This window comes from Cebus imitator, unplaced genomic scaffold (genome assembly GCF_001604975.1).
Source record: "Cebus imitator isolate Cc_AM_T3 unplaced genomic scaffold, Cebus_imitator-1.0 Scaffold284, whole genome shotgun sequence".
NCBI classification, from domain to species: Eukaryota; Metazoa; Chordata; class Mammalia; order Primates; family Cebidae; genus Cebus; species Cebus imitator.
In genome coordinates, this window is record NW_016107599.1 from 246,528 (window position 1) to 273,390 (window position 26,863).

Below are 26,863 nucleotides of genomic sequence, written 5' to 3' on the forward strand. Positions count from 1 at the left end.
GATGATAGATAGATAGATAGATAGATAGATAGATGGAGATGATAGATAGATAGATAGATAGATAGATAGATAGATAGATAGATAGATAGATAGATAGATAGATATGATAGATAGATAGATAGACAGACAGATAGATATTGCCCACACACTTAGCCATTATTGTTATTTATTCACTCAGTCACTCATTCATTGAAAAAATACTTGAAAAGCACCTACGATGTGTCAGGCACTGTGCTAAGTTTAGAACCACAGTAAATGTGTGTCTTGAGGAGCTCTGGGTTCAATGCTGTCAATGGACACAAATACATGCACTAACTATGGTCTCTTGAAAGTCCCACCAAAGGGACCAACAAAAACAGGTGGAAGCTACACTGTTCATGGTCCATGAGGTGAAGCTTCAGGTGCTTTAGTTTTCATCCTGGTGTTGGAATTCATGATGGTAAAGTTGTTCCATCACAAAAGCATCTCTGAATAGCCTACCTTCCTTTTACTTGTTTCGCCTACTTAGTCTTTGGAGACTCTTTAGAAATCTCCACCTTCAAGAAGCCTTCCTGATTGTCTCAGGATGCAAGCAGGCTCCTCCTGCTCCCAGGAATCTCAGGAATCCCCACCACTGAAGTACTAGTCTCCTTGTTGGAATGGTCTGTATATTCCATCCTCTCTCGGGCAAACAGAAGGTGTAAACACTGAGAGGACAGGGGTAGAGTTATCTGCCCATGCCAAATTCACAGCAAATATTCTTCCACAGAGCCTGAGCACAATACATGAATGAATGAGGCAACCCAAACAACTAACCAACTGACTGACTGACCATCCAATTAACTGTCCACCTGGCATTCTGGTGACTTGTGTCATCTTCCTTTAGTGGGTGGCTTGCAAAGCTGACGGGATTATTTGGAGGATGGGAAGTGTTAACTATTGGGATATATAAAGCAAGGGTGAACGAGATACTCAGCTTACTTAGATGAGCTGCTTTGGTAGCTCTATTTTGCTTGGAAGGAGCTCACCTCTTTGTAGATTTTCTCTTATAGCACTCTAAGATGAGATGCTTCCATGAAACATTGCAACTGTGGATGGACGGATGAATGAATGAATGGACGGATGGTTGGAAGGATGGATGAGAATGCAACTAGCCTGATGACACCAAAAATTCTAGCCACTGAGATATTTCTGGACTTGAAGGGTGCCCTGGTGATTGGAAGCCATTCTTTGCAGTGGAATACATAATATTAAAAGGTTATATCTGAATAATACAAAATCTTACAAATTTCTTATTTCTTTCTACTTTCTGGCAGGGCTCTCAACCTGGGCCTGCTACACACTATGCAGGATTATTCCCTGAAGGCCAGAGCTGTCAGGGATCCAGAATCACCAGTAAGGGAGCTACGCTCAACATACTGACCCAGTTCTGGAATCCAGGCAGCACAGGATGACACCATCCCCAATCTGCAGTCTTACTGATGCTCACCTTTGCTCCAGAGCTCCTGGGACACCCAGTCCCTCCTGACCTGCACCAACCCCCAGCTCAGAGGGCAATTCACACTTTCTCTGAATGTACTGAGACCGGATAGGGTTGTGTTTCCAACCAAATGGGCTTGCCCATACTCCGCTTAAGCCTCTGTCCACCTGGAATCATGGCTTCACCTCTCTGAGTCTCCTTATCTGTGAAATAGGATGTTAAAGTCTTATGATAAATGAGACAATGAATGGAAAATGCCTGACTTTGAAAAAGTGGCTTACCTATCTATGCCTCAACCTCTTCATCTGTAAAATGCAGACAGCAATAGAACCCACTCACAGGATTGTTTGTGAGGATTTAATGTAATAACACTTATGCATGGGAGTCATGTAATGAAGACAATCTTAAGATGCTCTCCTTGGGCACAGATCCAACTATGGATATTCATCTAATAGACTCTTAGAACTTACTACCCAGTCATTTCTCCAACAATCAGAAACAGATATATGAGATTATAAAACTCTCTGGGGCAGAGACAAATATTCTGTAATACAAGATGTCTCTTCTTCAGCAGGGAGACAGCTAGACTAGACCAGCAGACTTTCACTTACAACAGTGAGATGGTAGCCAGTGACTTCACAAAACAGGGAGATAAAGACAGCCTGATCCCTAGACCTGGCCAAACCCACTCATCCCAGGCTATAGAATTTCCAGCAAAGCTCAGCTCTGTGGGACCAGTGAGTCTCCACAGGACACCCTGCACGTAGGAACTTGCCTTTCCTCTGGGGTTTCCAGCTGCTCTGACGAGCACAGCTGCATCCTTTCATAGTGAGGAAATATCAATTTGACTAAATATCTGTCTCAGTGCTCTGGCCACGAGGAATGATGCTTAGCCATTTCAGTACTCACTCATATTATTGACATAAATATTGGGACATGATGAGGTTGAAATTCTCTGGGTGAAGGGGGATAGAGAGGACTGGTGGCTGATGAAAACCAAGCTCCTTCTAGAGTGAGGAAATTATGAAAAATACTGTAATCTAGGCTAATAAAAGCCTGTAATAAACAAAGGATTGAATCAATAGATAATGATTTCTTGTCATGTCCTCGACTGTGGAAAAAAACTATCGCACTTGTCAATAAAAACTGGTAAAGATTGTTCTGCTACTTACTTTTAATAAAATGTATAATTTTCCCATCAAGGCATCTCAATGTGCAGTGAGATTAAACATCCCTGACTTTAGAGAAGGTTTTCTTTTTCTTTTGTTTTCCTCCCTTGGCCTCATGCATGAACTAGGTATTTTCTGAAATCACCCAAGTGTCTTTTAGAGAACAAGAGGAAAGGAAGAGGCCAGTCACACAATCTGCAGTGCTGACCTTCACCTGGGCTTGCGACAGAGGCTTGAAGCACAGACAGCAGAAGGGACCTCCACGCTCACTGCAGCACGCCTGTTCTTTCTGAAGCACAGACCCTACCTCTCCCTCTCTCATTCACAACCTTTCCCAGCTCCCAATGTTTAAGGCCCCAGGTCCTCAGTCAGGCACCTGGGCACCTGTGCAACTTAACCTTCAGGTGTAACTCCAGCCACTCCCTGTGCTATCTCGGCCAAGTTATGTTCAACCTCTCAGGACCTTTTCCTCTCGTGGGGAAAGCAAAGGCTAGAAACCAGTCAAGTCTGCGCTCGCATCTGCGTTTGTCCTGGCTAAAAGGCCCAGCAGCCCACGTCACCTCCCTGAGCCTATGCTCTGGTCTTCGCCCAGTAGGACCAGGCACAGGCTGTTTGACTCTGCCACTGGCCCTTCTTTGAGAACACGAGTTAGTCCTGGGTAAGTTAAAGGCCAGTCTCTGGTGTCAGCGAGGAAGGATTTTATTCTTAGGATGTCCTGTTCTATTCCATTCCATTCACTGACCCTCAATGTTTCAGGCTTCTTATGTGCTAAACACCACCACAAACAGTATTGACCCCACAGGATAGTGTGAAAATTAAATAAGGGAGGCACAGTAAACATTTAGTGCAGCACAGCTCAAGATAATGTGCTGCTCTATGTCTGCAGCTCCCAATAAGGCAGCCACCAGCCACAGCGGCTATTAATTATGTGTAAAGAGGCTGGTATAATCAAATACCTGAATTTTTAATTACATTTATTCATGTATTTATTATTTTTGAAACACGGTCTTGCTCTGTCACCTTGGCTGGAGTGCAGTCGCATGTCCATGGCTCACTGCAGTCTCCACCTCCCGGGCTCAAGCAATCCTCCTACCTCAGCCTCCTGAGTAGCTGGGACCACATGCCACCACATCCTGCTAATATATTTTTAAAAAATTGGTAGAGACCAGGTCTCTCTATGTTGCCCAGGGTGGTCTTAAACGCCTGGGCTCAGGACTCAAGCGATCCCCCCAGTGTGCTGGAATTATAGGTGTGAGCCACTGTGCACAGCCTGTATTTAATTTTACTTAATTTAAATTTAGATGGAAGCATGTGGCCAGTGGCTGTTGTATTGGACAGGTGGATTTAGCACATTACCAGCCACATGGTGAGTTCTCAATACAAAATAGTTGCTCAGACAAAAAAAAAACACCCAAACTTATTATCAAGATCTCCAATCCCACCATCACCATTTTCAAAACACGTGCACATTTATTGTATGCTGTTACCTTAGCCAAGAGATTTATGTCCCCTGGAGACAGTAGTGAAGAGAGGCCCTGTCAAAGTAAAAAGAAACACACATATACATACATGCAAACACACAGTATATCCCAGGCAGCTTCAGAAAGCAAAAGACCTTCCAAGTGTGAGCGTAATGCGTAACACAGTGTGCCACGTGTGGCACACAGACAGCCCAGTGGATGTCCCAAGCTTGGGAGCCACAGAAATGACTCCTCCAAGACAGCAATAGTGCAGGCTGCCAGTCCTGGCCGCGTCTGACTGACTTCGACCTTTTCATCCCTACTCTCCTTCTGTTTGTCCCTTCTCTTCTCCTGGTGGTCCCTCTTCCCCACCACCATCAAAACCTGATAGGCCCTTTGAGTACTGTGGGAGGCAAGGCAGCCAGCTCTTTGCAATCTGGATTGTCATGGATATCCCAAATGAGTGACAGCTGTTGCTATCAGTCATTCACAACCTAGTATGAATTTAAGCCAATGTCTTCAGCTCTCCAAGGTGAAGTAGCATTTTAAACTTCATTTTTCATTACAGGTTAAAAGTCTTTAATTCCAGAAAGTGTTTTTCAGAAATCAGGAGTAATTACAGAGCTTCTAAAGGTATGTAGGAGTCCACAGGTAGTCAAGCCCACTGTGAGTTGGAGCTATGATTGTGTCCCTTACAATCATGGCCATCCTGGGATTCAAGATGGGCTGGAGGCTTAGAAACCATCTGGGTGCAAGGAACATAAGATTAGGAAGGGAAATGGAAATTAAAAGGCAGACCCTAAAGGAAAGAAGGGATTTTTAGGTAAGTCTTCAAGACTGGTGCGCTACTTTGCAAAATTCTAAATTTTGCAAAGATAAAGGAATACCAGAGGACCCAGGCAGCAGAGGCAAGATGGTAGACTTAGCAACTAAATGCATGGGGCGCGATTTCTTCTCACTGAGTTTAGGTGAATGAATTACAAATCCAGTCAGTCATCTTGGGGAGGCTGAAACCAAGGCAATTTTTCTGGCTATTTCCCCATCCCGGACCTCATGAGTTTTCTGTCTCATCCTGTGGCTAGCAAAACCATGGGACAGTGGTAACATAAGTTTGCTCAGGGTAACTGCTGCAGTGGCTTGAAACGTGCTGGTGGTGTTTTCTACGTTGATATGCTCAGAAATTCAATCAATGCTCTGGGCTATTGAGAGAGGGGATTCCCTAAGAGAGACTGCGGTTGAATTAAATCAGATTGGAGGTGCTCAGGGAATTGCTCGCCCTGCAGTGAGAACTCACTTAGGCTGCAGCTGCTAAAGCCAAGGCCAAGACCCCTCAGTTATCTGAGTGAGATCTTCTGGGGAAAAAAAAAAAAGCAACCTTTGCTATAGTAATTTATTAAAACTCTTAAAAGGGAGAGGTGTTTTATTTTGAAGCTGTGTATGTTTCTCCTGGGACCTTAATAATAGGAAGGGTTCATATGGTTTAAATTGGTACATTTTAATGCTGTTGGCATTGTATGACTAGGGATATTGTTACACTGCCATTGAGCCCTTTGCATAATTAGAGTGAATTATATCAGACACAATGGCTGGGCACCAGTTACAAAGGGAGAGAGAGTGAGGAGTGGACTTTCAGTCTAGGTACAGTGTCGTCTTGGATATAATTTCATTAACATCTTGCTGTGACTCATTTCCGTAAACCTCATACATCTCAAAAGATACACAGGCCCAGCATGTGGATGGAGGCGGTGGCCTTGTGAAGGTGGACTGGATATGGCAGACTGCCATCTCCGTCTTCTATGAGTCAGTCACGTGTGTCACCTGGGCCCAGGTTGGGCTCAGAGAACAGCGGGCAGCGTGGGGTGTAGGTGCCAGTTTCCATCCTGCCCAGGTCCTCCCCACTCTGTGCATCCTTGCCCCTGGTGCTGGTTACACAGCCAGTGACTGATTGATGGTGGGGTGAAAAGACCTGGGCCTGGCCTCAAGGTGGGACAGCCTTGTGGTTCCATTCACTGTCTAGATTTCCATGTGGATCAGGCAGGGGCTAGGCTTGACCTGAACCCACATTTTTAACTGTTTTTTCAGCCTCTCAGTGCACGTTGTTAGCTGCACTATGCCGACTTAACGATCTTTGCAGGGAGATGACAAAGCCCAGCTCTGGCAGAGGTCATCTGAACCCCCGTTTGGTCTCTGGCCTAAACCTCATTCTCCCTGCACTTCACCAGAGCTTTGCACTTTGGTAATGAAGTGGCTTCTGTGAGGTTGATTTGGCTGTTGCAAAGCTGACTCCACAGGGGTGGGAATGTGAGTAATTAAGGTGTCCCTTACCTCCAACAAGACTGTACGCTCCTCTCATTGGAGGGTCTTCAATGAAAAGTGTCAGGACCCTTAAAGGCAGAACAGGATGCCTGTCCAGGTCTCTGCTGTGCCAACCAACTCAGATAAGGGAGGGAGAGTCACCCGCACCCACAGGGACCTCTGTGCCTTAGGTCCTTGTCTAGAATTTGTAGCAGGCCAGGCTTGCAAAAGAGACAGGTAGCCTCTCAGATCCATCTTAAGGTGAAGCTTCTGCCCAGGTGAGTATCTCACTTCCTGAAACCAGACTTACAGACTCACTCTTGAGGCCTGAGATTCCCCAGTCTTGGTTTCTGCTGTGTCTTCCATCTTAGGCAGCTTTTTCCCAAGGACTCCTCTCTCTCCCATCTGCACAGCTGCCTCCCACTCTCCCAGGCCTGTGCATGCCCACTGCTCCTTCCCTAGAGAGCCCACCTAGGGCCAGGCTACTCAGCTAAACCTCTGGAGCTTCTCTGGCATTGAAAACTCAGTCAGAGGATGTCCCAGGAGAGGAGGGTGCCTCGCATCAGGGAAGCCTGTAGGACTCTTGGGCTGTACTGAGGCCACATTGCCAAGGACCCGACACTCAGGGCTGTCCCTGTCTCCTCAACCTTTCACAAATTCCCCTGTTCTCACTGTGAGGCAAAAAAGAATGTTTCCTCTATGTTAAACAGAGGGCAATTGGGAAGGCTGGCATCACCCAGTCAAGAGCTAGGAAATGGGCAAGTTAGGGACTTGCAACGGGTGCTACTATTGCTCATTTGCTCACCCCAGATCCACTTTTTAATACTTCTCTATCCTGCTCTGTGCCTGGGAGGTTAAACCCCTGGAATGTTTCCTGGGCTGGCCTGCCTGCCGTCCGGCAGTTGGACTCACAATTTGAGGCACTGTCAGGAAACTGGAGGGTGGCAGACACCCCTGCCTCCGGGCCTTGGGTCACACTTTCTGGTAGCGGTGTGGCACCCACAGCTGAGCTCCTAGTTGTCATCACTTCCTCACTGTTCTACTCTCACTGGGCTTTGAAAACAGGCATAATGGTGCTAATGACTTCCCACCGTGGTTTATCTCTGGGTCTCACAACACCCCATATTAGTTTCCTCTGCCCACAGTTTTGTCAAATGTCTCTTTGTTAAAACTTCTTGAACCTTCTGAGTTGCATTTTTTTTCTTGCTTATGCCCTGACTGATAGTCAATATTCATCCAAAACCATAAGATGACATACTGGCTTGCCAGGGGGCCCTCTTTCTCCTGGATTTCCTGGTGCACCCTAAGAGAAGAAGGAAAGAATACATTAACTGTGATAAGCACACAATCCTGACCCACTCTACTCACACCCTCTGCCAACCTCCCTATCTGCCAAGTATAACTCAGTGGGAAAAAAATCATCAGGGCATGGGGATTGGCACCAAGAAAACTGTGTGGTTTCCAATCTCAGCTGAATACCTAAGGCTTCCCGGGAAGACGACAATGGCAAATGTTTACAACTACCTCCATAACTCCTGTCCTGAACACAAAACTAAAAACAACTCATCCACACAGAACATGTGCATGCATGCACAAAGACACACACAGACACACAGACACACACACACACACACACATACACACACACACACAACCTGTCTTAAACTTTCCCAAACACAAGTGGAAGGAATGGCTTTGAAAAGTTAAAACAAACAAACAGACAAACAAAAACTTCTATTAGACTGACTATAAGAATTAATGCTGAGAACAGAACAGCAAAATTTGAATATTTGGAAGCAGGAATGAGACAGTAACCTTCTCTTTGGAAACAGAACCCAAAAAAGAGAAGGAGATTTTATTGTTCTTGCTTATAATGAACTAAAACTGCAGAGATAAAAAGATGCATGTCTAAGCAACAAATACCACTGCTTACTAGTGCCAGACACCTTTGTCCTCTAAGGACTCATGGTTGTCATTTGCCATTTGGTCAGTGAGTATGGATTAAGTACCTTCTATGTGCCTGGCACACTGCTAGGCGCCAGGGACATCCAGGTGTATAAGACACAGGGGCTCCTTCTTAGAGCTCAGTGGTAGCTGAGCAAAGGCCAAACAATGGAGATAAGAGATGACTGTCACTGTCACAAAGTGGGAAGGAACACATCCTCACAATGAGCATCACATGTGTCTTTGGAGTTCTGTGGAAAAGAGAGAGCCATTCCACGGAAGGGTGGGGAACAAGTCCCCAGAGAAGGTAATGCCTGATTCGGGCAGAACTGACTGGCTAGGTATGTAAGAAGTTGACCAAGAAATTAAGAAACATTGTGTGGGATACCCAGGAGCTTAAAGATTTTGAAAATGTAACACAAATAAACATAGGAAATAAAACTGGATAATACAAAGTTACGAGCCACACTCAATAGAAGAGCAAAAATGAAAAGCATGCCCATGGGGCTTCCCGGAAATCCTAAACTGGGCTACAAAGCTGGCCACATGGTCAAAGAAGGCCCAGAGATGGTGGAGGTGAGCTTCCAGGGATTACATAAAAACCTTCACTGAGTCCATGCCATTTCTCTGTACTTACATCTCGGCCGGGTGGTCCCTGGGGGCCGGGGAATCCCGGTAAGCCTCGTGATCCCTGAAGCAAGAGAAAAGAAGACACTGACACCCCACAATATTTTAAGCAAATAAGGACACTCCCTCCCTGGCAATAGTTGGCTCTCCTTCAACACATGGTCTGTTGCTACGAGGAATCTGATGTAATGTGTGTGCCAAAGCACCCTGCTCAGAGCTTACTCATCTGACTGTATGCTGTGGAAGTACACGCTGGGCACACAGAGAGAATGCTCTGGAAAACCTTCTCTTTGAGCCCGACGACTGGGACCCCATTTGCATAGTTCCCTTGCTTGAGTGAAAGGGACAGCTTCTGTGGTGAGATGGGCCTGAGTGCAAACGCTGGCTCACTCCTCTCATGCCCTGTGGATAACCAGCCCTGAGAGCTTCTAACTAAGCAGCTAAAGAAGTTTCCCTGTGCGAGACCCAGCATGATGCTCAGCACAGCCCCGGCGATTACTACTCCTTGTAAGAAAATAATTTCTAGCTGCAAATTTCTGGACAACATCGGGAAATGACACAGACGCTTCGCTATGGATCTTGTTTCCTGAAGATTTGTCCTTAAGTAGGTCCAAAAGCGGGAATTCCCGGCAGTTGCTGGAACTTCGCTACCTGGCTGCTCAGGAGCTGACCCTGCCTCTCCAGGGTCTTCACAGACCTCTCTGTATACCGACCCTCTGTCTACAGCCACACCTGCCTTGCCTCTGCTTTGCAGTAACTTGCCCTGAAATCTCATGTCTATCAGTTCATTACACAGGGCCTCAATTTCTTCATCTATGAAAATGGGTATAAGGATCCCTGTGCCGGGTGCGGTGGCTCAAGCTTGTCACCGCAGCACGTTGGGAGGCCGAGGTGGGTGGATCACCTGAGGTCAGGAGTTCGAGACCAGCCTGGCTCACATGGCGAAATCCCATCTCTACTACAAATACAAAAAATTAGCTGGGTGTGGTGGTGGGAGCCTGTCATCCCAGCTACTGGGGAGGGCGAAACAGGAAAATCGTTTGAACTCCGGAGGTGGAGGTTGAGGCGAGCTGAGATGACGGTACTGTGCTCGGCCTGGGTGACAGAGCAGGACTCCGTCTCAAAAAAAAAAAAAAAAAAAAAAAAAAAAAATCCCTGTCCTTAATTCAGAAATCATATAAATAAAGGTCATTTAAAATACATTCACATGGCATAGGTACAATATCATCCCAGTGGCTACAGTGCAGCTCATCCTCCTGGGGTGATACATAAGATCGCACTTTCCCAGTAAATGCACGCACAGTCATGTCATGGACGGTTGCTGCTCCTAAGAGCGAAGGCTCGCTGAGAGTCCTCCTGTTAGCTCAGCATAAAGTCAGTCCACCAGATCTCCACAGTGGCTCCCGGGTCCTGCCCTGCCCACCTTACAGATTAACAGCAATCCCCACGTTGGCTCCTGCTGTGTGGCTGGGATTGGTGAAAACAGGATTCAAAATTAGCTCTTCAGGCAATTTGGCTGAATTCCTTAAACCATGGCTGCCCTTCTGTGTTGAGGAGATGCCCAAAACCAAGGCCAGTCTGTTTGACTGATGACAATATGGGCAGGTCACCCCTTCTCTACTCGTACGTACAGCCACCACACTGTCTTCTATAGGTCAGAGTTCAAATGTTGGAGAGTCTGCACTGTTCAATAATGCGAACAATTTTCAGAATCGACTTCACTCTTTGGTGCCTCCCATTTAAAATTGCTTTGATTAGATAGAGCGGGATTCCTCTCATAGAAACTCATCCCTTTATTTAAAGCATACTGTACCGGGGGGCCTTTGTCTCCTGGTGGTCCAGAAGGGCCCTAGAAACAAACAAACAAGTACGTAAGTAAAGTAGAAATGGCATGCCGATGTGCTGATGTAAACCAGTTATGGTGTTTATTCCATAGACAGGTCCTCAGTTGTCCTGGGAGGAGTCACTACCTTCCACCTTGAAGCCATACTGCCAGGCCCTCTTACCACCTACCCACCCACAAATGTTGCTCATGAAAATCTCTCTGCAAGCTCCTCCACTTGCCCCTCAGTTGATGCCACCCTATCCTCATCCCTGCATGGTTCCTGACACCTGGGCCCAACTCTACTTTGCAGCTTTAGTGTGGGCTTGGACCAGGCAGCCCCAACTTCCCTGTATCACGCCCTTGGAGATGCACTGGCTCTTTCTGCTTAGGAAAGGGTGGGCATATAACAGCCAGGTTCCCCAGCCACAGCCTTAGTGACTGAGGCTGCAGTAATGAGGCCCCCTTCTCCTACAAGGAGTGCACACACACTTATACACACACACAGATATACAGACACACAGACATGGGTCTCGCATCCTCCAACTGTGCCCAGTTCTTTGCCCAGGCAGAATTTGGCTTCTAGATATTATACTTAAGATGCTATTCACTGGTTGACTTGAAGGCATTCACATGCAATTCCAAGGCTTGCAGTGAGTGGAACTGTCCCTTGCCCCTCAGCCTTTCCTACACTTGTGCATATCCATGAAGACTCTGTCCTGCCTTTCTACCTGGAGACATTCTTGTCACACTCTAGTTCTCCTTTGGGAAATCCCTGCCTGTGGAGAGCCTCCCCTGGCTTCTCCCAGTGTGCTCACTGGATTGTCCCCGCCCCTGCACCCACCCTGCCTAAGACTGAAAGTCCAGCATTGTTACTGTCTGCTGGCCCATCCCTCATCACTGAATGGACTGAATGCTCCCATGAGGTGGCTGCTGAGTCTGCATTCTTACCACGCTCTCTCCAGCACTCAGAGCGCCCTGTGCATTGCAAGAATATAGCAAACTAGAGCACAGCAAATTGCATTTGATCAAAATGAAAAATTTAAAGCACAAGAACTTGAGAATCAATGCCAATCATCCTTTCTTTTCAGATGATCAAACTAAGGTCCAGAGAAGAGAGAGATCTGCCCAAGCCACACCAGGAGTCACTGGCCAGAGTGCGGTTGTTCCCACATCCCGCCCTCAGTCCAGTGAACCCTGCACCCTCCTGTAGCATGGCCCATGAGAATATCACTAGGTATTCCCAAGAGAACAAAATGATTTCACATCAATGACAGGGCTCCTGCAGTATGGTGGAAGGGGTAACCTAAAAGCCTGCCCATTAAATATGCCCCAGAGCTGTCTAATAATAAAATAGAATAAGCATCATCTTAAGTGTATAGTTGGGCACTAAAGAAAGTAGAGGAAATCTCCAGAGGTCTATAGAAAGAGACAACTGAGAAGCAGTGCCCTAAATCTATACAGATCTGCCCTGGAGGGGAGCAGGGCTCTCTAAGTTGTGTGGGGACAGGAAATGAGGCTGGACAGGAAACTCAGAACAGTGAGTAAAGGCAAGTCCTTCAGTAGGTTATAGCAGGGGTCCACAGGCTTTTTCTGTAAAGGGACAGATAGTAAAGCTAAGGGGTAGAGAAGGAAATGATGTCTAGGAGGCTCACCCGTCTTTGTCTGGGATGCAGGTGCATGATGCAGGAAGCCTCCACTGAGAACTCACCCTCAGGGCCCTGCTCTCACAGGCAGCTGGGAGCTCTAAGATAGAAGTCCTGCAGAGCCTCAGCTCAAAGCCAGTGTGCTTACACACAAGCCAGTTTCTGGGCACCCAGCAAAGCAAATTCCCTCAGACCATACAGAGCAGCTAAAGGATCTTCACAGATAGATTCCCAAAGGACATGAACCTGCGATCTCAAATTGCAAAGCTGTTCCCTGCAAGGGTATCAGTGGACATAACAAGTGGTAAAATTGAGCTTCCACGAACTTCAGAGGATGGGGTGGTCAGATGCAGCCAATAAAAAAGGTGTATTAAACTGATTACATGCAGAAAAAAAAGAGAAAACACAGAGAAAATAACATGGCATTATCCAGAAACATCTGGCAGGTATCAAAAGAGCCAGAGTACATTTTTTTAGAAACAGAAATGTAGAATCATTAAAATTTTAAAAATGTAATAACCAAGTTAAATAATTTGAAACTGATATAAAATAGAAATTCCAGAATAATTGTCTTTATGAATCATGACAAATGTGGCCGGGCGCGGTGGCTCACGCCTGTAATCCCAGCACTTTGGGAGGCCGAGGCGGGTGGATCACGAGGTCAAGAGATCGAGACCATCCTGGTCAGCACGGTGAAACCCCGTCTCTACTAAAAATACAAAAAATTAGCTGGGCATGGTGGTGCATGCCTGTAATCCCAGCTACTCAGGAGGCTGAGGCAGGAGAATTGCCTGAACCCAGGAGGCGGAGGTTATGGTGAGCTGAGATCGCGCCATTACACTCCAGCCTGGGTAACATGAGTGAAACTCCATCTCAAAAAATAAATAAATAAAATAAAATAAAATAAAATAGTGACTGTAATTAAAAAAAAAAAAAGAATCATGACAAATGTTACTTCCTGAAGAGCTTCTGCGGAGTGGCAACTGAACAACAAAACAAAAACAAGGACAATATAATTCTTAAGATATACAATAACCATGACTGAACAGTGGCAAATTATAGTACATTTCTGAAATGATCCTTTATTTCCTCTTGACCAAATGACTCATAAATCACCAGAATATAGCACATTTGCTTTTCTCTCTTCCTCTCTCTCTCTCTCTCTCTCTCTCTCTCTCTCTCTCACTCAAAATCTCTCATCTATTTCTCAGAATTCGATCTCATTCCGGAAATGACTAAAGGAGTCATACACACACATAGCGAGGGCTGCCTAGGGAAACAGAGATGATATGAATAACTCACAGCTGCACAAAAAAGGGGACTTCCAGCTGTTGGACTATATGCCAGGAGTGGTCCTACCTGCTCCATACACCAATCTTCTCACTTTAACCCCAGTCAAAGGCCTACAAACTGGGTATTATCAACATTTCATTGCTATAGATGTAGAAACTAAAGCTAAAAACCATTGAATAGCTTAGCTAAGGACCAGCAGGAAAAATAATGGACTCAGATTCCACCTCTGGCCTGACTCAGAAGCCAGTGCTCTCCTCATTCCACCTCACTGCTCTGTCCAGGTGTAGGTAAGTGGTGCACCTGCACCACCATACATGCATTTGAATTGTGTTCCTCTCACAGTAGTTCCTAGGGGAGATGGATACGTACTCCTTAAGGAAAGGGCATGAAGGATGGTTTGTTACTAGCCTGGGAAAGGTCATGTCATGTGAGAGTCACCCATTGTTTTCAAGTTAAACCCCAGGATCCACTTTAAGCATTTAACTTGTTTATCATACCAGGCTCCAAATTACTTTCTTATGTTATTTCACAGAAAATCCACTTTGAAGGATGTGTTTTTAAATTAAAGGTCTTCATTTCAAATCTTAGTTTATCAATCATTAGCTGTTTGACCTTAGGCAAGTTACTTAGCTTCTCTGACCTTCACTTTTCTCAATTGTAATACAAATCTAGAGTATCACCATTACCTTGCCTTGTGTTATCAGAAATAAAAGAAGATACTATAAGTAGAGAAGCAGGTAGTACCCAACCATAAATGACATTCCCATTGCTATTCTGATAGTCTACTTTTAAGGAAGACAAAGGTATGTTGAAGAAAGGGATTGCACAATGACTTTCTAACGTCATTCCTATGTCTGAAGCTCAAATATATTTTCAACAATTACAACCCTGTTTTCTTAAATTATGCCCTCTGATGTGTTTGTTCAAGAGTCATTTTATCCTAATAACCAGATTTTGGCCATTGATACCAGTTTCCATTAAGAGAAACTACTATGCTTCTTGAAGAAATGACTGATCAGAGACCTGGACAACAAATGTATACAAGAAACCTAGAGAAGGAGCAAGGAAACCATCAAAGACTGCTAGGCTTGTGTCAGAGGTACCCAGGGTCGACTTAAATAGACCACCCACTGACAGGAAACAAGACAAATTGAGCAACAAAAGAAAGACTAGCTGCAATAATTTAAAACACATCAAACGTGTTTATATCCACGAGTTCAAAGTTATTCTTAGAACAAACAACAAGAAGCATCTAATTGGTCCTCTTTGCAAGATGCTAGAGAACCAAGACAATATTTGAAAACAAGGGACAGACTCCAACCACTTATATTTTGCCTTCCATATGTCTTTTACCACTGGGTATCCAAAGGGTACAAGAGGGAACATTTCTCTATATAGAAGTATCCCAGCTAATAAAGAAAGAAGGAATAGAGCCAGAACAGAGCCAGTTTGCAACCCTTGAGGTACTAATTGGTGAGAGCATTAGACATCACAGGGTGAATGCATCACAAAGAGACTCCACCAGACATCATGTGCCTCCTGCTGGAAAGACACCCCACCTGTGAAGCCTTGCCAGCAACATCAAACCAGAATCAGATCAAGCCTGTAGTTCTGAGTACCAAGTTAGCTGAACCACATGGACAGAAGAACGCATTAAGCTATTACATTAACAAATTCTGGATGGTGGAAAATTCTGAGACAAAAACAAAATTTTTTGAAACATTCAACCAATTGCTATCTGTTTATTTGGATCTTAACTCAAACAACAACAAAAAAACCCACAAACACAGAAGTATGACATGTATGGAATAATCAGAAATTTGAACACTGACTAGATATTTGATGGTGTTAAGGATTTTTTTAGGAGTATAGTATAATAAAATTGTGATTCTGTTTAAAAAAATCCTTATCTTTCAGAAATATTTGCTGAAATGTCTACAGACAAAAATGTGTCTGGGATTTGCTTCAAAATAATGGAAATTAGTGGATGACAAGAGGAAATCAGTGGCCATCGGCTGTGGGATCCTCATACTGGACACGGCCACATGGGACTTTATTTTGCTATTCTGCCTACTTTTAGTATATGTGAAATTCTCCATAATAAAAAATATATGTACATAATATATACACACACACATACATACACATACGTATCACACATATGAATATACTTACGTCTGATACACATGCACAGCCATGTTATTGGTGTTTTCTGACACCAATAGTGAAGTTTTACAAAACAGAAAGCCCCGTATGGTTTTAGAGGTGTTAAACACATTCTCTTCTTTCTCTGCTATCAGGCTATTCTAAAAATCAGTTTCCCCTCTCTCAGAATTGATCACTTCTTTGTTCCTCCCACCATAGGTACAGATCTGAAAATTAAAATGAACTTTTATTCTCTGTAATGTTTGATCCGAGTACCTCATGTGTGCACAGGCCTAGTGCTGTGTGCTGGGGAATGGCCGAGTGGCTTCCTGGTACGGAGCACGTCTGTGTGAAGCGCTCCAGGTGACAGGAAGATCCCTGTTATAATGATTGATCAGGCTCAGTGAGTCAGGGGTACAGGATGCCTAGAGCTACTGGCAACAGCCTGAGAGAGTTTGGGGAATCTTTACCCAGAGGGGAACAGGTGAAAAGAGGTTTAGTGGGATGGGGGAGCTTCACAGGTAGAGAAGAGGAGGCAGAGATGTCCCTGGCAGAGGAGAGCATTAGGCAAAGAGGAGAAGTCAGGCTCTGTGGTCAGAGAGCAGCAGGGGTGCTGCCAGGAATACCCAGGGGAAGCTGGCATCTGAAGGAGAAGGGCCTGAGCAACTTGCTGGAGAGGCCTCTAAAGTCACCCACCAGGCGAGAGGTGGGCTCAGATCCAGGCTTTAGGAGGACAGCTGTGGTTGCAGTGTGGAGAAGGGGTCAGAGGGAACAGACCAGAGGTCCAGGGACCAGGCACCTGGGGAGACCAGGGAGAAAACCCATGAGTAAAGCAGGGGCAGAGTGAAGCTGAGCAGGAAGTGCAGACATGGAGAACAGGGAGTGCCGGATAGGGCTTGGCCGCAGCATGGGGTCTGCTAAGGGACCAGAGATGAGGGTCCTGGAGGCTGGTCAGGGCTGCATCTGGCCTCTCCCATATCTGGTACCAAGAAGCCTTTCTCGTGCTGGCTTTCACTGTGCAGAACCAGAAACAGCCCAGGATAGCCCAGCTCCTCCCACCATGTCATGAAGGGGGCTCCGGGGACCACAAGGAGAGCAGAGGCTGTCTTCCAGCTCAGAAACAGAGTGCAGACTTCAGGGCAAGATAAACGCAGGTTCAAATGCCTGCTTGGCCTCTCACCAGCAGAGTGACCCAGGCCAGCTGCTTGAACCTCTCTGAGCCCAAGTCTCCTCATCTGAATCCTGGAGATGGTAACAGTTACACCTTCCCGGACTGCTAGAAAGACTAGGAAAGGCAGTGGCATAGCAAGCCAAGTGCCCAGCACAGAGCTCAACCCATGTTAAGTACACCTTAGGAATTCTTACTGAGAACAACAAGTGGTTTGTTCCATTTAGAAAGGAGAGTTCCCAATCAGAAGCGGTAAGAGAAACTTATTTAAAAACTGTTTTCTTTCTCCAACAACAGAAGAAACTTCTGAGACTTTTTTTTTTTTTTTTTTTTTTTTTTTTTTGAGATGGACGTACTCTTGCGCTGTTTTCCAGGCTGGATTGCAGTGGTGTGGTCTCGGCTCNTTTTGAGATAGTCCTTCTCTGTTACCCAGGCTAGAGTGCAGTGGTGCAATCTCAGCTCACTGCAGCCTCTGCCTCCTGGGTTTAAGCAATTATCCTGCCTCAGCCTCCCAAGTAGCTGGGACTGCAGGCACCTGCCACCACACCCAGGTAATTTTGGTATTTTTAGTAGAGGTGGGGTTTTATCATGTTAGCCAGGCTGGCCTCGAACTCCTGACCTCAGACAATCTGCCTGCCTCGGCCTCCTAAAGTGCTGGGATTACAGGTGTGAGCCACTGCACCTGGCCATCCTGACACTTTAATATAAAAACCAACTGTGGGAGGCTCAGCTCCTGGTTATACATGAAGCAATATGGCAGCCCTAGAGTCTGGGAGGTGGTGTGTGGCTTTATACCTTCCTCAGCCACCTCCTTCACTGCCCACACGATGTAGCTCTGTGCTCTGGACAGGGCTACATTCCTTGAGCATCAGCCATGAGGGCAAGGCTGGGAGCTGAGCCCAGGGGTGACCATGGACAAATGCCCAGTGTTCCCAAGTAGCATTCAGACAATATGGGGGTACTCACACCTAAAGGAATCTGGCCAGCCTAATTCTTGGGACAGCCTGAGTGGCTTTGGTTCTTATGATCAAAGGAATTGGACTAAAGCAGGCAGATAAGACATGAAAAAAAAAAAAAAAAAAAAAACACAGGCTAGACATGGAGGTCACTCGTGCAGGAGCAATCACACACATAAAAAGCCACTGGTAGGCTGGGCACGATGGCTCACCCCTGCAATCTCAACACTTTGGGGAAGCCAGGGCAGGTGGGTGGCTTGGGCTCAGGAGTTTGAGACCAGCCTGGGTAACAGGGCAAAACCTCATTTCTGCAAAAAATACAAAAATTAGTCAGACATAGGGGCTCACATCTGTAGTCCCAACTACTCAGGGGGCTGACGGGGGAGGATCACTTGAGCCCAGGAGGTGAAGGCTGCAGTGAGCCATGATTACATCACTGCATTCCAGCTTGGGCAACAGAGTGAGACCCTGTCTCAAAAAAAAAAAAAAAAAAAAAAGCCACTGGTGAGTGTGAAGACTTAAGTGAACATGAATTTTCATTACTACAGTTGACCTGTAAGCAACATGGGCTTGAACTGTGCAGGTTGACTTAAATACAGATTGTCTTCAATAAATATAGTGGAAAATATTTTGGAGGTTTTCAACAATTTAAAAAAACTGTCGTATGATCCAGTGGCCAGAAATATTGAAAAATTAAGAAAAAGTAAGGTGCGTCATGAATGCATAAAATATACAGAGATACTTAGTCTGTTGTATCATCTAGTAACATAAAATACAATCTAAATAAAAAGTTAAAATTTGTCAAAATGTGTACACGCAAACACAGACCATACATGGCACCATGGCTGTTGAGAAACAGGCAAAGAAACATACATGCAGCATTAAATCATAACTGTATAAAATTAACTGTAGCCAGACTGTAGCACTATCATAATTTCATAGCCACCTCCTGTTGGGATTGTGGTGAGCTCAAGCGTTGTATCTGCTTAAAGGCTGTGTGATCCCAATCATCTCTGCGGGAGCAGTCTGTCTCTCCAGTAAATTGCGTCATCAAAGTAAAAAGTGTTCTCTCGCAGTTCTTGTACATTTTTTGTCATGTTTATTGCAATAATGTAAACACTGAATAACACCATAAAATCCACACGAACTGCCAGTAGTGATGCTGGAGGTTCTCCCACGTAGCAGAGGAAAGTCGTGACATTACAAGAAAAAGCTGAACGGCTTGTTATGTACCTTACACTGAAGTCTGCGGCTGCGGCTGCTGCCATTTCCAATGGACTATACTTTTTGCAAACAGACAACACAAACTTATGCTATTGATAAATACTATACAGTACCATAAATGTATTTTCTCTTCCTTATGATTTTCTTCATAACTTTTGTCTAGCTTGCTTTATTGTAAGAATACAGCATAGAATACATATAACATACAAAATATGAGTTACTTGACTGTTTATATTGTCAGTAGGGCTTCCAGTCAACAGTAGGCTATTAGTAGTTAAATACCGGGGGAGTCAAAAGTTATACTCAAATTTTTAACTGTGCAGGGTCAGCACCCCAACTCCCACATTATTCAGGGGCCAACTCTATTGTACCACTGCGGGAAGAGTAGCTAAGGGCATCTGCTTGAAGTCAGAATGCTGAGGTTCTGCTCCTAGCCCCATCATGCCCTGTGTCTTCAGGAAAGTAGTTTCACATCTGTTTCCTCACTTGTAAAATGAAAAGTAAAGTGGAATGCACCTGCTAGAGTTGCTGGGAGGAACAAATGAGAGATTGTCTGTGAGACAAGTGAGAGGCAGACATGGAGGCCTTTGCTCACTCTGGTTCCTGCAAGTAGGCAGTTTATGTTGGCTGTGATTGCTATTACTCTAATATTTCAGTGGCTGTTATCGTTATTATTATATTAATAATATAATATAATGGGAAGTGGGGAAATGAAAAAAAAACCCTCCTTTTAGGGCATTTGAGATATTTTATTGTATGTAATGGAGGCATGCTTCCTGCCACTCTTAGGCTAGGAGGCCCCTGGAGGGCAGGAAGCCTAGGAAATCTGTCGGTTTTGAATGTGCATCCTCAATGCCTGGACCAACGCAAGGCATCAGCACAACTAACAGGGACGGATGGTGAGTGACTCAAAAAGGGAGGTCATTTCAGGTTGCAAGTCTGAGAAAGACATCAGGCAAACAGGATTGCTATGACGTCACTGGGGCAAAGGCAGGGAAGCAGGTATTATCAGCAGTATTATCAGGTTGTAATCCTCCCAATTCCCTTGATGCTGCTGCAGAAGCTGCCGGCACCTGATCCATGAGGGAACTGAGGGCCAGAGTAAGAAGGAGCTGGTCTGGGTTGCTTGTTTTCACACACCCCAGCTCCTGCGGTCAAACTAATTTGGATCTGTCCCAGGGCCTGGGTAGGCTCATTTTGTAAGCATCTTAAAGACTGCTAAGGCAATATCAGAGGCAACATGAAGATTAAAGGGATTTTTGCTTGTTTGTTAATATCTTGGAGCAGCAAGACAATACCCCAAACAACTGCCTGCCTGGTGACAGTGCAGAGGTTAGCAGACAGGGCTCCTGGCTCCCATCTAGGGAGTCACTGCTGCCCTGCTGGATGCCAAAGGCATGGGAGCATGACACCACGGGAGGAAGGAAGTGAAGAGTGACTTACAGCAGATCTTTTTCTTTTGTTTTTTTTTTTGAGACAGAGTCTGACTCTGCCACCCAGGCTGGAGGTCTCAGCTCACTGCAACCTCCACCTCCCGCATTCAATGAATTCTCCTGCCTCAGCCTCTTGAGTAGCTGAGATTACAGGCATGCGCCACCATGCCTGGCTAATTTTGTTTTTTTTTTATTAGAGACAGGGTTTCACAATGTTGGCCAGGCCGGTCTCAAACTGCTGACCCCAGGTCACCTGCCCCCTTGGCCTCCCAAAGTGCTGGGATTACAGGCGTGAGCCACTGTGCCCGGGCCCAGCTGGATTTATTCTTAATGCTCCTTCTTTGAGGGATCTCACAGAAGATTGATGGGCATGCATAAATCCTGCCTATCCTGACGAAGCCACAACACAAGGTGTTGCAGAGGGAAAAGGACTGGTTTCAGAGGCCGTGGGAAGCAGATCTGGGCTGGCTGGGGCTGGCTTTGTAGCATCGGTGAAGTCACATCACCCTCTGAGCCTCAATTGTTTACCTGGAAAAGTGATGCAGTGCATGTGTCAGTTCCCTCCGGCCATGTTCCCTGAGCACACACCTGCCCAGGGCTTTCATTAGCCACAGGACAATGGTTGGTCCAAGCACAGGGAGGCTGAGGGTTTCTGGGAGTGAACACACCAGAGAGCAGCTTCCAACCAAATACAGGCAGGAGTTGGTATAGAAACGCCCCAGCTCTTTCGCTGCCTTTGCGGAACGACTCTGAAACAAGGTCATGTAGCCCCTCAGGGGCTGTCACACAGGTGAGTCCATCTGCCCACCAACATACCATCTCCTAGGCTTGCTTTCTTGGTCTCTTTGACTTTGTCACTTCCTAAGTAGTGATTTCTAAGATCACCTCCCAGACTCCTTGCTCCTGAATCCAATTCTTAGGGGTGACTTTCAAGGGATCCCAGCCTTAACCAAAGGATAAAACCAACTAATGCCCAGGGCCTAATGAGGAGGTGGATGTGGATGCTTTGAGACCCAGCACAAGACACAGGACTTCTCAGCAAATGGCAATGCTCTTGTAAAGAGGTAACTGCATCCCCAATGAACTTGACACACCCCCACCCCCATGCTGACCCCTTCTTTACCTGCTCCACACACGTTTGCTGAGCTCAGCATAACTTTGCACCCTCCATACAGATGCCCAGGCCATTAGTGGTCTGGGCTGTGGCCAGAGATAGGATTTATGAAAATTCAATAAGGTTTTATCCACCAAGGAAGCTTTTAATAAGTCCAAGTGGTAGCCAAGACACTAAACAGTTGATTTACAGCCTCTTGAGGAGAGCCAGACAATTACTTTTCAGGTGGACTCACTTAGGCAGGAACATATTTCATGGGTGATTTTCGCTGGCTCTTCAGTGGCAGGTGGGGTGAATTGTGTCCACCTCCACAGCCAGCTTTCCAATTAAGGGCTGACACAGGGAGTAGACAGGGACAGGTAGAAACTGTTAAGTGATGGGGGTGCATCATTCAGGTTATGGGTCTGCAGTTTCCCTTACAATCAGTTCTCTATTGTAAGGGGCAATCTGTACATGAAGCAGCATCCTAACTCCAGCAAAAAGGGCCCTATTACAGGAGAATTTCAGAAAGAAGAAGACCTAAAGAATTGTGTTCTCTCACTGCACTTTTTGTTACAGTGTTCCTTCCAGTTACAAAAAGACCGAAGAAAAATAGCCAAAGAAAAAAGGTAAAATGAATGTAATGAAGTAGACAGTTTTAGCTGAGAATGTATTTTAAGGAAAACAGGTTAACCAAACTAGACATTCCCCAGGGGCATTCCACATGCCTCCTTCCATGGGTTTCAGGAAGATCTAAGAAGACACAGAGCCACCTGGTCTTCTTGTCACCTTGAAACAGGCCCTCATTGTGAGTGGTAGAAATAAAAGTCAGGGGGTGATTTCCGGTGTGAAGGACAGGAGACCTGCTTGACAATGGGAGGACAGAGGAGAATTTCAGGAGAGTCAGAGCCCCAAGAACTACTGTGGATATAAGAGAACCACAGAAGAAAAGGAAAGTGGGGTTTTAGTTTATGAGTAATATTGTGGGTAATAAATTGCATTTTCCTTGTTATTCTTTGAGCGTCGTGCGTGAAGCATGACATTACTCTTAACTACTCTAGGTCGTGGCTTTCATTTATTGAATGCAATACCAGGCAGAAACGAGACCATGTGCTACTCTAGCTTATATTCAGTTTGCATTTAATAAAGTTAGATTGTGCTTTGGGGTTAAAATAATAGTAGCAACAACAATAATGCATGGTGATTTCGGTATTCCGAGGCTTGGCAACGGCATTTGAAAAGGACTGAGTATCTGTGCTTCTTTTAAACAATAGCAAGGCATGGGCACTAAAGACAAAGTAAACGTACTTCTAAGGCGCATTCAGAGGGCATGATGTCTTTATCAAAGAAGGGACTAACCAGAAGAAAAGGCTTCAAGGTTGTAAACTGGTCTGCATTTCAAACACTATCATTCAGTAAAGGAAGAAAGAAAATATGTGTTCTTTGTGGTATAAAAGGGAGAATTAAAAGACATGGGTGGAAAATACAGAATAGCATAATTTTATTCTCAATGAAAAAAAATTCTACTGAATATCTATTATCTATGAAATAATATTTTTAAACTGCAGAGCCAGATGTACTGGCTTTGAAAAAATGTGGCTTCTACTTCTAGAGGCATCCAGGTAGAGGCTGAAGATACTGAGAGCAATTCTCAACCTGGATTGGGACACACCTCATTGATTCTTAAGATTTCTAACTCAAAATTTTAGCAACTCTTAAAGCTATCACCCCTAGTGAGTTTGCAAACCAACACCTAGTAGACTGATGTAAATTATTCATTAAAACTAGCAGTCTGAGGACCACTTCATGGATTTTATTTTGGAGACATGATTCCATTTATGCTGTCATCTATACTATTAGAGAAAGTGTGGTAACTAATTTTTTTTTTTTTTTTTGCCTGAAATACATGAAAGTACATAGCTTCTCCCATATCCCACCCCTTCCCTAGCCAGCTCAGTGTCACTGGCTATGACTCAACTTCTCAAAGTTTGGCCTTTTTTTTTTTTTAATTGTTAGTGAGTTTTATTCTCTCCTCTTTGAATCAGGCAAGTCCTGGAGTTTCCAAAAGCCGCTTTCCCATAAGAAGTACATCAAGTTTTACACCAGTGTCAGCCACATGGACAGACCTACCACCCCAACTGACTGAAGGATTAATGGCCCACTCCAAGGTTAGCTGGAAAAAGAGTGCTCCTTTTCAGGCAGGGTGGCTCGCATCTGTAATCCCAGCACTCTGGGAGGCTGAGGTGGACAGATCACAAGGTCAGGAGTTCAAGACCAGTCTGATCAACATAGTAAAACCCCATCTCTACTAAAAATGCAAAAAATTAGCCAGGTGTGGTGGCGGTCACCTGTAATCCCAGCTACTCGGGAGGCTGAGGCAGGAGGATTGCTTGAACCCGGGAGGCGGAGGTTGCAGTGAGCCGAGGTTGCGCCCCTGCACTCCACAGCCTGGGTGACAGTGCGAGACTCCATCTCAAAAAAAGAAAAAAAAAAGAGTGTTCCTGCAGGCAGGTCCAACAGGCAATGGCTGTGTGTCCTGAAAGCAAGTAAGGGCTGGATGAATAAGGACTTACAGGAGGGCCGGCAACCCCAATGCCCGGATCACCACGGCCGCCAGGAGAACCAGGGATCCCAGGGACTCCTCGGTCCCCCTAAAGGAGAGAAAAATAAGATCAAGAGGTCAGAGCCAGGAAGGAGAGGGCCAGGGCACAAAACAAATCATGTTCTTTCTAGAATCCTGACTGCACTTATTATCGAAGGCTTCTCCTGCCACCTGGCCTCCACGGGCCATGCTATAGTCCTCTCAGCCAGCCCATTGTCCCACTCAGCCCAATATTCGGGGACCATGGCCACCAACTCAGATTATATACCTTTCAAGGATGACCATTCCCGACCAACCCTGACCATGGTTCCAAATGTGATTATAACTCATCCTAACTATACCCCAGATTTGCACATGTATCCATGTTTCAGTTCAGATCCCAAATCACCCACAAATGAATCTATCAATTCACCAATAATTTACCAAGCACATACATTTTGCACATCAGCCTTCTGGATGTGGGAGTGAGAGGCCTAAAGAGGACGGAGATAAGACCTTTGCCTTCAAGCATAGTTCACACTATGGACTTGGGTGTCAGAGGCCTGGATTTAAGTTCTGGTTTCAACACCTGTTAACTGTTGACTTAAGAAGTGATGCATTCCTATGCTCTAGTTTCCTCACCTACAAGGGGAACAGGACAGGAGCTGCCAGGTCTGCAGACATTGTGCTCATTCAGTGAGATTATGCAGAGAGAGTGCTTGGCACAGAGCCCAGCACAGCACTGAACGTGAGCTAAATGTTGCGTTTGCTTCTGTTCTCATTACACTGCTATTCTGGACTTTGATGGCAAAGGAAAAAGGAGGGAGAAATTGAAAAGGGGGAGAAATTTTGTTTGCCATTTCCTGGAGAACAAAGCTGACGCAGAGCCACACCTTATTCATAATTTCAAAATCCCCAGCTTTTAAAAACAAGTGTTTATCTCAACTCAGTTGGCAGCAAAACCTTACCTGTGCTGACACACGCTATTTGCAGTCTTTAGTTATTCCATTTTGTGTGAACATTTACTTATTTTGGTTGCCTAAGGATTAATGAGCTTGATGAGGAGTGCTTCCCCAGATACCACCATAAATGTCATTATATGTATATTTTGCATATTACTACCTTTCCAAAATCCAAAATAAATTTGACCCAAAACACACATGGCCCCAACAGTTTTGTGTAGGAGGCTGTGATCCTGAGCTTATTCACCCAGCTGAATCACAGACAAGCCTGGAACCAAGATGGGAGGTGACCTTGCTCAAGCCCCTTAATATCTCTCGACTAGGTTAACTCGTATGACAAATGGAAACAGCCTCAGAAGCTTGTTATGAAGGGCCAGTGAGATAATGTGCAGCTAAGTAATTTAAGGTAGAACTCGACATTGCTAGGTAGTATGGTGCTTTATTAAGGTTTAGGTTATCACACATTACAAAATATCTCACTAATGGCTCTAAGGCGACTGGCCTTTCCTATAGTACAACCATTGCCTCAATGGGTACATAAGCTCTATATTAATTCAATCCATGCTCATTCATTCAACTAATGCTCCTTCATTCATTGCAAGACACAATCTAGATTCCAAGCCCAGAAGATGACTCAGTCATGAGTCCTGCCCATTGTTAATACTCAGTGCTAAGTTCAGACGAGGAGGGATGTTCATGGGGATATGAAGGAACAAGCCTTGCAAAGTTCTCACAAAAGATACCAACCAAGATCTAAATCTCTCACCAGGTCCCTTGACATGGTTTCTTTCCCTGGTCCCCCTGGGCCTCTGAGATGCACTACCTGCTGTTTCTGGGCCTCTAGGAGCCAGCAACATCCCTTGCCCTGCCCTCATCTCTTCCAGTAGTTCCCACCTCCAATTCCTGTAAATTCCCAATTAGTGTAATCTGTTTCTTTGAATGTGATATGAATGGTTCTTGGAAGTTCAAGATACTTGGAATCCCTAGAAAATCTAATTAGTTTCTATGGGGAGGCTAGGAACAGAGGGAGTAAACAAAGTAAGACAAACGTGGAAACAAGTATCATGAACTAAGGATGATCACCATGACCCATAATTTATCTGCCACCAGCTCATTGCAGCAGTGGAGTGGGGCATGTAGGAAGATTTCAAACTGGTGGTCAGGTGATTCTAGGTCCAGTCTCAAGACCATGTCAACCTCATCCTGTGACCTTGGGTAAGTCCCATAACCTCTCTGCATCATTGGGTCCTCATCAATTAAAAAAAATTTTCTACTAAATCTGCATGTATCTTATGAAAACATTTAAAAAACTATATGAGGTTGAGAAACACATTGTATATTATGGTTGCATTATTATCACTTATTTATTATATCTTTATTTTTGAGACAGGCTCTTGCTCTGTCACCTACGCTGGAGTACAGTGGTACAATCATGGCTCACTGCACCTTTGATGTCTCAAGTTCAAGCAATCCTCTTGCCTCTGCCTCTCTCATAGCTGAGACTTCAGGTGTGAATCACCATACCTCCCTAATCTTTGAAATTCTTTGTAGGGACAGGGCCTCATTATGTTATCTGGGCTAGTCTG

The 26,863-nt window shown here is 45.1% G+C and overlaps 1 protein-coding gene across 1 annotated transcript in view; it reads right to left on the reverse strand.

Annotated features, from left to right (window-relative positions):
- COL22A1 (collagen type XXII alpha 1 chain) overlaps nt 1-26,863 on the reverse strand; it is a 320,119-nt gene that overhangs the window by 64,131 nt on the left and 229,125 nt on the right. Inside the window, exons 40-44 of the mRNA XM_017501684.2 lie at nt 24,308-24,385; nt 10,768-10,803; nt 8,965-9,018; nt 7,642-7,686; nt 4,116-4,163 (exon numbers count right to left, since the gene is read on the reverse strand). Coding sequence (XP_017357173.1) covers nt 4,116-4,163; nt 7,642-7,686; nt 8,965-9,018; nt 10,768-10,803; nt 24,308-24,385 — 261 coding nt within the window. The remainder of the gene's footprint in view (nt 1-4,115; nt 4,164-7,641; nt 7,687-8,964; nt 9,019-10,767; nt 10,804-24,307; nt 24,386-26,863) is intronic.